Here is a 12,076-nt window from a genome sequence, read left to right on the forward strand (position 1 = left end):
TTTTCCTTCCAAAAAGAACAATGCAGCATTTGTGGTCAAAATCCTATTAAAAGAAATCATACCTAGATTTAGGATTCCCTCAAAATTGGACTCAGACTGTGGAAGTCACTTTACTCAGTCAATATTAAATGAAATTTATAAAAATCTAGGAATACAACAACATACCACACACCATATCATCCCCAAAGTTCAGGGCAAGTGGAAAGATTAAATAAAGACATTAAAACATTGATAGGAAAATTTTGTGCAGAAACACATCAAAAATGGACAAACATTCTGCCATTAGTTCTGTTCCATCTTAGAACACGACCCAGTGGAGATGTGCATATCTCTCCATTTGAGATGCTATATGGACACGCAATTTGGCAAGGAAGGACTTGTAAACCAGCTTACATTGCCATGATAGGTGGAGATTGTCAATTAACAAAATATATACAAGCTTTACAGACAAGAATAGCAGAATTGCATGAAATGGGCTTGATACAACAAATAGTACCCCTGGATTACAATTTGCACAACATCAAACCAGGAGATATGGTATACTAAAAAAATTTCAATAGAAAATTGGCTATAGACATAAAATGGACTGGACCACATGAAGTATTGCTTACTACCCCAACAGCTATAAAAGTTGCAGGGAAAGACTCATGGTTTCACTGTTCCCATGTGAAACCAGAAAAAGTTCAACACCACTGTAACAGACATTGAAGATAATTATACAACAGATAGGGCTGAGAAATGAAAACAAAAACTGATTAACATAAAAAGTACACCACAAAGAAATGATAGTGACACATAATGTTCGAGACAACTTTCCAGCCCAGAGAAAAAGCAACCCAGAGGAAAAGCAACCCAGAGGAAAAGCAACCCAGAGGAAAAGATTTTAAACCAGCCCAGAGGAAAAGCATCAAGAAAAGATGCTAGAGACAAGAAACAAAGAAGAAAAGCTGAAATGGACAGCTAAGACTTTGAACTTTATAAATTTGTTTATATAAGAAGAGGACAGATTGAACATGAGACTTCTATGTAAGACTGAGTGTGTTGAAATAATAAAACAAAAGTAATTTCACATATTAGGGAAATAGCATGCATCACTACATAACATGGAAGAAAGAAGAGATCCATCAATCAACATGAGAAGTGGAAATCTGAAGAAACCCGATAAGTATTAATTCAATACAACACTATTAGACACAAAACACAAAATCACTAACATATTGAGAGACCTTGTTTATATAAACAAGTATCTGAAATTGTATTTAGGCAAAATGTAAATACGTATATAGCTAGTTCCGTAAGGTCTTAGGAGAATAGAAAGATCAATAGATATTTCTAGTTGGCTGACATTATGATGTGGAACAGTATATATTGTTGTATTATATGTAAATAATTTCTGTAAATAAGATATTAGTTTTAGTTAACTTATAGTATTAGCACTAAGACTCAAATTTCTTGTAATAGTTTTGTTCAACATGTATTGTACTGAATTTATTGTAAAACCCCAAAACTACCCTTACCCAAACTTTCCTGCTAAGATTTCCTTAGAGTAGATTTAGTAAATTGGTAACTATAATATAAATATGTGACCTTGGGAAGGTCACAACAAAAAAAGGGGACGATTGTGGAAAGGAAACTAGAATAGTTTGTGTGGGGGAAGGGCCAACTGGGAGTGGCAGTTGGGTCTTGTGACTAGCACTTCCTTCCGGGCGGGGGAAGACTAGAGGACTTGCTTCCTGGGGTTGGAGGGGAGAGGAGCTTGTTCAGCCCAGTCTGGAGTGGCATGCTCTTCTTAGTTCAGCCCAAAGACACAGGCTTCTAAAGGTTAGAATTGTTCTTGTTTGCTTTCTGTGTACTGCTAAGATTCTGAATAAGAACAACGAGAATAGAAGGGAGTGGGACAAACTCTCCGCCAGCCTCTGAGGCCTGGCCTCAGGTCTGAAGGTGAGAAAAAAACTCCAATCTCAACTAGTTATTAAACTTTATATTATTTGAATTCGCAATCAGATAAGTGAACTATCTTTTCTGGTCATAGAGGGAGCTGAACTTCAGTTTCAGTCATTCAAAGACAAACAAACCTCATTGGACCCCTGCTGTTTCCTCTCAGCAGGGGGCATCTCCCTCCCCTAATCACCAAGCAATATTCCCTCTCTCCCCTTAACTCCTCATTACCCCATACAAACCTCCCTTTATCCCCCTGTTTTCCAAATCCCTTTTCCTTTCCCAATAAATATTGCAGAGGGAAATAATGTGATTCTTATAACCAAGGAATAATGTTCTAAATTGACTAAATAAATTAATTTTTTTTAATCTCATTTTGTACCTTACTACATTTTACTAAGTTTTTTACACTTTTGCCAATTACCTATGACAAGTAACAATATTTTCCAAATCATGCTCTACTAGCTGTTGCATTGCCTTATTAGAATTCAAAAGGTGAGAAGATGATTACCATATTAATGCCGGAGCTGATTGTTAAAAAATTAAGACAGGTATTAAAAATAAATCAGTTTTAGTGGAACTTTTTTTCCAATTCCAAAGTGCCAACCATTTATTTCTACAAAGACCCAAAACAATCACATAGTAAATAAGTCTATGACTCTATTCACCTTCCTATACTGGTTGCTATTTCCTAATATCTCTCTTCACCTCCAAAATAATCCATTTTCCATAAAGAATTGGGGGATTGGGGGGCCTACAGTATGGCAATTCAGTGAAACATATATTAACTTAAAGTGATGGTAGATGCCACGATGTTCCATATTCATAATGTATAAAAAACAAAGCTATGTATATATTTTCAAGTATTGCTTCATGGATAAGGAATAAGCAGGAAAAATGATGAATTCATACTATAATAGCAAGTTGGATCAAGATCCTGCCAATAAATTATGACTATCTAATATTACTAGTCAAATAAAATGATGCTTTTTCAATAGTTAAGAAAAATCATTCAATGTAAACAAGAAAAAATTAGTTCTTTAAAGATATAAACCAAAATTAACTGATAAACACACACAAAAGATACACATATACATGCATAGAGAGAACACTCAAGTTCATTAGCTAACTACTAACTGAATAGGAATGGCACTCACCAGTGCTTTTTAAAAAAATTAAATGAATAACCATTCTTGCAAAAGCAGAAAAAATTCTGGATTTAGAATTAAAGGACTTAGATTAAAAATTCAAAGCCTAGGAGCTAGTAAGTGACCTTGATCAAGGTTTTTAACCTAATCCCAACCCAATCAAGGACACAATATTTTTGCTTTGAACTTCAGTTCTTTTAATGAAGGTTGGACTAAATAATCTCTAAAGTTTCATTCCAATAGTACATTCTTTATAATTTTACTTCTATCACCTCTATTTACTTATATTAATTGAACATTTAACTCATGTTTTGTGAAAGACATCTAGCACAGTGCCTGGAAACTAGAATGTGCTTAACATTTATTAATTAAAATGAGGCTTAGTAATGTATCTGCAACCCAATCTGAAAGCCTGTTATAAACTGGTAGCGTTTATCTGAGAGTTAATCTCTAGAGTGAAGCAATTACTCCAAAAAGGCTTTGTCATCAGATAAATCAGTATTTATAAAGTACCTTATAGTATACCCAGCCTGATTAATTTATTTTACCTATAAAATACATTTGTACTGTAAATATGTATATAGATGCTATTGTCAATAATAAAATGCTAATATGTCAAAAAATTTTCATTGAAAAATGAAGGTACAGGTTGAGGAAAACCTTTCCATAAAACAAGAAATGAGGAAATGGATATAATTTATTTTTACAAGCTGACTAGATATAATCATGATATATTATATATATAACATATATTACATATATATTAACAGCTTTGGTAGAAAAAGTTGGTTTTTTTATACCTTTTGGTAGATAAAACAACAAAATCAAACTAGTATTTTTATAGACAGTACTACGGTGTTTGCAAAAATACAGAGAATTTTAACATCTAGAGTTCAAGCTAATAACAGAATATTCAGATGGAAAGATACTGGAGACATCTGGAGATTACGGGGTAGGGAGACACTTACAATTATGCCCAAGCTACCTGCCTTCTTCTCCTGTATTCTTTCTATAAGGCTTTCCTGTTTCCTTATGGGCCACCTTAAAATTGTTTAAAAAGTCTTTTGTTTTTGCTTCATTTAGTAGTTCCGTCTTCATAGCACTGAAAGCAACTCAAAGCTATGAACTGGTTAGATAATGGCAATACAACAATGCTTTAGTACTTATATTTGGATGCTAACCAGTGGGCACTTGATGGTGATTAGATCATCATCTTCAAGTGAAAAAGTGAAAAAAATGGTTAGCTTTTCTAAGTTAAATTAATTTTGAACTGTTCCATAGGCTATAGAAAAATCTATTACTAAGTTTGTTCAATGGAACCTACATATTAACCATAAGATGACTGACAGAAAATCAAGTCTTTTATTATGAAAGAAAAAATACATAATAAATCTAATTTATGTGTTTTATATGGAGTGAATATATAACCACCTGCATTTTAAAATCTTTAATAAAAAAGTTTCCATAAGCAAATGAACTACTTTAAAACTTCCATTAACATTTTAATAAAGGAATCTATTACATGCATAAACTTTTAACAATATACATAACACTATTTAATACAGTATAATCAACAAAAACCTTCAACTACACATCAAACATTAAAATCATCAAGAAAAAAGTAGTTCTCTGGCTCCATGTGTAGTGCTATATTCTTAGTTACATGTAAAACAAAAATGAGAGAGAAGCAGTTCATCTCCTTACCACTACAATTTCAGTGTAACTATTTTCTATCCACTTAGTTGCTATTTCACTACATTTGTGTTCATACTGATTCATACCTAGTAAACAAGCGGTAAAAGAAAATTTTAAAAATACTTCTCAAAAAGAGGTTAAAATGCCAAAATAAGAGGTATTAAAGCAAATACATGTTAATATATAACATAAGTATATACTATGTATATACACACAGGCACACTTATAAAAAAGAAAACAAGTGGTGGAAAATGCTGTTACATAAACTTTACCAAAAAGAAACCAACCAAAAAAAAAAACCCTTACTTTCTCTGTCCTCTTTGTTTACGTGGCACTGGGTATTGTGTTTTGTCATTCGTTCCATCGCTGTTGTCATCAGTGTCCTTCTTATTCAGAGGTTGCTTTTTCCAGGGGATGATGAATTCTGGTGTTGGACAGAACTGTTTTAATTCTCCTTGTCCTAATGAGCTTCTTTCACCACAGTAACAAAAAGCACATAGTTGTTCTCTAAAGGAAAAAAGGTGACAGAACAGGTTTAATGGGGGAAAGGGGGAGTGGAGACATGGAGAACAGCAGTGGTTTTTCTTCAATATTTTAAATGAATGATAAACTCAAGAGACCTATTTTTTTTTAAACCATGAAAAACCTAAGCCAGTGTAATACTGCTTATATGTATCATCCAAGGGCCACAAAGATCCTCCATTAAATAAATCACATGAATAGTGTTTCTGAAACTGTAGTCTTGTATTCCTGACAGTCTCTAAATAGTTCTCTAGTACCTGCTTACATGAATGAAATTCCATTATGAAAGTTACTTATTCCTGAAAGTAATGGCTCTAAGCATTGTAGTATCTTCCCTGGGAAGTACTATAGTCAAGTATAATCAATATAATCACTGGCTCAAAAAAACCAATCCTCTCTTTACTATTTAAGTGACTTATCTATACTTAAGTGACTTGTAGCAAGTTAATTGAGTTCTCTGACATTCATTTTCTTCATCTGTAACAGAGAGGATTCAATTATACAAGGCGCAAAATGTTCTCAATCTAAAGTTTTAGTAATCCTCCTCCCCCATTCTGTCATTTTCCCTGTTTCCCATTCTCTATCAGTCATTCTCTTTTGCACTATGATACTCAAAATATAAAACAAAAAGTTTAAAGAGGCAAATTAACTTTCATTTTAAGATTTCCATCGACATTTTAATAAGGGCATCCATAACATATACACTATAAAAATAAACGCAAACACTATATTATGACAGAAACGAGATCCTTCGATAGTTCATCAAACATTAAAACTGTCAAGCAAAGTACTCAAGTACTTTTTGCCTCAGAATAAAATTCTAGTGGAAAGTCTATCTAATATACTGACTGAAATGTACTGTAACAGTATTAAATGGCTAGCAAACAGTTCTGATTCCTTTCAGGAATAATGTTTCTAACATATTAAATAGAGGGCATTGTAACAGATCAAATCAGTTCCTATACAGTCAATACTGAATTACTCCACATTAAAATGTGTGTGCATATTAAACGAAATTTGATAATATAAATTTTGTGGGAAATTTCAATTTAATGTAAATATACATATATTATAGGTAGATACAGCATCACCTTGAATATATGTGAAACTTATTCTCTTCTTTATTTCTCACAATCCTTCAATAAACATCATTTTAAGCAGTCTGACAGAAAGATGATTCTTATTATTGGATGCCAACCCAATTCCATTTCCTCCTATCTCCTGAATACTGTCCTTTTCATCCTGACTCTTCACTTTTCTTCAAGTTTTCCCAATCTGCCAATTTCTTCCCAACTGCCTAGTAATGCTCCAGGTTACTCTGTTTTATCAGGGACAACTCCCATTGCAAATTTCCCCATAATCTCAAGCTATTATCCTCTCTTTCTCCCTCCTTTCACAGACCAACTCCTAAAAAAAGCTATGTATATTAATAGTCTACACTTTCTTCACTCCTCAATCTTATGCAATATGGCTAATCTTATCACTGAACTACAGCTGTTCCTGTGGTTGTTCTCTCAACACTCCTATTTCTTGACTTTTCCAAAGCCTTTGACAAACTATTCTTACTTCCTATACATATTGCCTTCTCTCTGGATTTTCATGACTGTTCTCTTTTTTCTCCTCCCCACTAAATTCATTCTTCCTTACTATCCTTTGCTATATCATAAGGTACTTGGGTATCCCAGAAAATAAAAGACAGGATCTGATGCCAGGAGATAATGAGCTCAAAACCAGCCTCAGACACTTTCTATGTAATGTCAGGCAAGTAAATCACAACCTTTCTTTGCCTTAGCTTCTTTTAATTGTAAAAAGGGAATGATAATAGCATCTACTTCATAAAAATGTTGTGAAAACCAAATAAGATAATATTTGTAAAGTGTTTAAGTAAAGAGTCTGACTTATGGTAAGAGCTTTAAAAATGCTTATTCCCTTCCCACTCAACTTGTCTCCCTCAGTTTCTTCATTTGAAAAATACAAATAGTAATTACCTCTCCTCAGGATGACTCATCAAATATTTTATAAGTGCTTTTCAAACCTTAAAGCACTACCATAAACATTATTATCCATACCATGACCCACAAATATGGGTCTCTATTCTATCAATTTCCTATTATATCTAGAGTCAAATATAAATTCTTTTGCTTCACATCTAAAGCCCTTTACAACTTGTCCCCAATCTACCTGTCCAATTCATCATTTATTAAATCCTTTTACATACTGTTATCCTCAATCTACCTTTCCAAATGTTCCTTCTACATGACACTACACTTAAACAGAATGCACTTTCAGTCTCCAAACATTTAATATCCAAGTTTCCTTTAAGGTTACACTAATGGGACACGAAAGTGATTTGGGCCTCACTTCCTAGCTGTGTGCCCCTGGGAAAGTCACTTAAAATTCAATTCCCTAGTCCTTCCTACTCTTCTCTTTTGGAATTTATACTTAGTATTCATTCTGAGACAGAAGGTGAGGGTTTTAAAAAAAAAAAAAGCTACACTAAAGCATGTCATTCAGTGTAAAGCCATTCCTGATGAATTTTCCCCACCAATATGACTTCATAAATATTTACACATTTCTCTCCCCTAATAGAACAGAACTTAGTTAAACTGACTGAGAACAGATATTCTGCTAAATTTGTTTTGTACTCTCAATTTCTAGCATGTGTCTAATGGTGACAAGGTACCATTCCTATAACTGTCAAGGCAACAAAATTCTGTAAATTAAGTACACTCTGGGTTTATCAAATAACATAATTAATAATAAGTATTTATTTATTTCTAAGGGGCAAAATAATTAAGCCTAATTTTCAGCATCAATAAGCAGACTAGAACTATGAAGAATAAAACATTAAAAACTTAGGCTTGATGGGCAGCTGGGTAGCTCAGTGGATTGAGAACCAGGCCTAGAGATGGGAGGTCCTAGGTTCAAATCTGACCCCAGACACTTCCTAGCTGTGTGACCCTGGCCAAGTCACTTGACCCCCATTGCCTAGCCCTTACCACTCTTCTGCCTTGGAGCCAATACACAGTATTGATTCTAAGATGGAAGCTATGGGTATTAAAAAAAAACAAAACTTAAGTTTGATTAAAAAAAAAAACTTAAAACTTTTCTACAATGGATCAAGCACTTTACATGTGGTAGGACTACAAGGACAAAGAATCATAAAACATATAGTCTTAGAGTTGGAGATTTTAGCTAAATAGTCCAACTTCTAATCAATTCCTAAATTCCTTGCATAGTATATTTGACCTATCATTAAGCATTCTGTCTCAGTACTAACAGTGATAAGACAGCAATCCATTTCATTTTAGCAGTTAAAATCATTACTAAGTGTGGATTGAAAGCCAGGCCTAGAGAGGGGAGGTCACAAGTTCAAATCCTCAAATATTTCCTAGCTATGTGAGCCTGGACACGTTACTTAACACCCCACGCCCATCCCAACCAGCCCTAATTGCCTATTTCCAACCATTCTGCTTTGAAACCAATATATAATATTGATTTTAAGGCAGAAGGTAAGTTTTTTAAAATTGTTGATAAATTCCTTCATATACTAAATCCAAATTGTGCCACATACCCATTAGCTATCATTTATAATCTTGATGACTTCATTCAACTTCAAAGGTCTTATTTGGTCTATGGGAACATAATATGTTTTTAGCTACAAATCTATAATCTTGTGTTTTAAAATATTTATTATTTCTAAACTCAGCCTTTATTTAAAAAAAATCTTAAGCTTACAAATAACAGTTAAACATTTAACCAAAGACCCTCCTTAATCATCTTCCTGCTAACTAAAAGCAAAGCCTAAAAAATGTGATTTCTTCCTTAACAAACAGCAGCTATTTCCACCACCATTATTTTCCTAAATCTGCCCTACCCTTCAGTCTTCTAGTGGGGTCTCCAATTGCCTCCTCCAAATTTAGCCATTGCCCAGTTTTCAGAAAGATTTCCTCTCATTTATACTTTCTTCTCCTATGACCATGCTCCCAAAATTACATTTTCTGCCATCCAAATCATTAATTCTCTCCTCCCCAAACACAATTTTGTAATCTAATCCTATAGCACTTATTCTCCCCTCTAACCTGATTTTAGCTTCTACACCAACAGAAACAGTAGAGCTTGAGGATTCCATAGACACTGAGCGCTGGAGAGCTGGTGTTAGCTGCTTGCTGCTGTCCAATTCTGTTTCACCATCCTCCTCCGCAGATTGTTCTTTGACTTCTGTTAAAACAGTAAACAGATATAAGATGATTTTTTTATGCTGTAATTATTGTAACTAAAAAAATCTGCTTTTCTAAGTTAGTTTATCTGTAGTTTTTAAGTCTTAATTGTATTAGCAAAGAAATAATCATGCACTACTTAAATGTAAATTTCTAACTTAGCTCTGAGATGAGAGCAAACTGACCAAATATAAGAATAATAGTGTTGTTTTAAATTTTAGAAACCCTGAAATGTCACCTCTATCACTAGTCCCAAATTATACAGACTATTTTAATCCATTTAAGTCATATTAACTAACCAATAAACATGTATTAAACTTAAGGAATAATAAAATGTGTAAAAAATAAGAAGAGGGGGGCAGCTGGGTAGCTCAGTGGATTGAGAACCAGGCCTAGAGATGGGAGGTCCTAGGTTCAAATCTGACCCCAGACACTTCCTAACTGTGTGACCCTGGGCAAGTCACTTGACCCCCATTGCCTAGCCCTTACCACTCTTCTGCCTTGGAGCCAATACACAGTATTGACTCCAAAATGGAAGGAAAGGGTTTAAAAAAAATAAATAAGAAGAGACCATGTTGCAACAAACATTTAATGCAAAATAAAGGCTTTTACATTTAATATTGGAATAGGAATTTACTGAGCTGTGTGGGTGGGAGGAGCACTAGAACTCCTACACCTTAGGAAAAGAATTCTGATAACTAACCGAAGTAGAAATGAAAAGGGATTTCAGGGACAAGGACTAGAGCTATCTAGTATTTAGGTGGTGAAACAGAGACAAGGTGCACCCAATCAAAAAGATAGAAATTCAAAACTGGCCTTAAGTAGTTACTTGCTGAGGTCCTGGGAAAGTTACTTAATCTCTGTTTGCTTTACTTTCTTCAATTGTAAAATGAGGCTAGCACCTACCTCACAGGATTACTGAGTGGCTCAAGTAAAACTATAAAATCTGTAATATCTGTTATATACTTAGCACAGTGCCTAGCACAAAGTAGGTGCTATATAAATGTTTATTCCATTCCTTCCCATAAGAGAGCTATTTCAAGAGACCAGACGAGTAAGGTCTGAATTAGGGTTGTGACTGTCTCAGTAGAAAGATGAGAACAAATATTAGATATATTATGGTGATAAAAATGACAAAAGATGGAAATGGAATGGATACTGATTAGGTATGAGGAGCCATGGACAACAATGATGTTGCACTCGATTTTAGTTTACAAAACAAGATCTATTTTGGAAATGTTGAGTTTGAGGTATCTACAGGGTTATCCACTGCAAGGTAGCCAAAAGGCAACTGGCAATATACGGCTGCATGAAAATCAAATATGGATAATTCAAGTCATGGGAGTTAATAAGATCAAGTGAAAAAGTATGGAGAGAAAAAGAGTCTAGAAAGTGATCTTAAATAATGTGAATAAGAGAGATAGCAAAAGTGATTATGAAGGATCATTCAGAAAGACAGAAGCAGGATAGATTTTTTCATAAAAAAAAAAAAACAAGAAGAGTTAAGTTCAAATTAAGATAATAACAGTAACAAATGCAATATAAGTCAAGAAAGATGTGAACTGAGAAAATATTCTTAGACTCAGCAATTACTGACAGCTTTAGAGGATGCAATTTCATTTGAACTGTGAGGATGGAAGAAAGATTACAGAAGGTCTGAAATAAAGAAAGGAAGAGATGAGATAAAATGAAAGCATCTAAGGTTGATGGCTTCTCCAGGGATTTATTCATGAAGAGATATAGGGGGAAAAAAAACAACCTAGAATGAGAAGTTGGCTGAAGTGAGAGGTTGGTTAGTTTGAAGGAAGGGAAGGCATAGGAATGCTTAAATGCATCACAAAAGGAAGCAGCAGTATTTAGGAAGAAATTAAAGATTAATGTGAAAGCAGAGATAATAATGGTGGAACTTGGAAAAAATATGGTAGGAGATGGAATAAAAAATGTTTGAAGAAGGGCTAGCTCTGTCAAGTAGAGATACTTCATCAAAGATAAGTTTGAGAGATAAGATGGGAGGAATGATATCAGATGAGAAGGGGAAAAGGAAAAGAGAATGTTCCCAGGGAAAGCAAAAAAATTGTGTTTTATATGTGAAAGAAGGGAAGGACAAGAGGCGCAAAATCAGACCTTACAATTTTTGTTTCTTCTTCCTTAATGATATTTATTAATTGCCAGGGAAGGACTCTAAAGGTAGGAAATTGGTGAGTAAAGGCAGTAATTTGATAAGAGAAAGTTAAACATTAAAAAATACACAGACAAAAGCATATAAGCTTTAAAAGTGAGAGATGAATCAGAAACTTCTTTTACCTATTACAGTAAACAGCATAAACTAAAAAACTGTTCATGAGAGTTTACTTTCAACTACAATCTTTTCTGTTCTTTTTTTATATACCAAAATGTTAGTAATTTTAAGGTCTGCTTTACAATAAAGTTATTTATTTCTAGACATCTATCCCTTTTTTTTTTAACCCTTACTTTCTGTCTTAATATCAATACTCTGTATTGGTTCCAAGGCAGAAGAGTGGTAAGGGCTAGGCAATGGAGGTTAAGTGACTT

The 12,076-nt window shown here is 33.9% G+C and overlaps 1 protein-coding gene across 11 annotated transcripts in view; it reads right to left on the reverse strand.

Moving 5' to 3' along the window:
* KMT2C (lysine methyltransferase 2C) overlaps nucleotides 1-12,076 on the reverse strand; it is a 337,243-nt gene that overhangs the window by 244,976 nt on the left and 80,191 nt on the right. For all 11 annotated transcript variants that reach the window (XM_056799936.1, XM_056799944.1, XM_056799939.1 and 8 more), the window contains 2 exons: nucleotides 9,386-9,524; nucleotides 5,088-5,288 (listed from right to left, as the gene is read on the reverse strand). In XM_056799936.1, coding sequence (XP_056655914.1) covers nucleotides 5,088-5,288; nucleotides 9,386-9,524 — 340 coding nt within the window. The remainder of the gene's footprint in view (nucleotides 1-5,087; nucleotides 5,289-9,385; nucleotides 9,525-12,076) is intronic.

This window comes from Monodelphis domestica, chromosome 5, assembly GCF_027887165.1.
Source record: "Monodelphis domestica isolate mMonDom1 chromosome 5, mMonDom1.pri, whole genome shotgun sequence".
Classification (NCBI taxonomy): Eukaryota; Metazoa; Chordata; class Mammalia; order Didelphimorphia; family Didelphidae; genus Monodelphis; species Monodelphis domestica.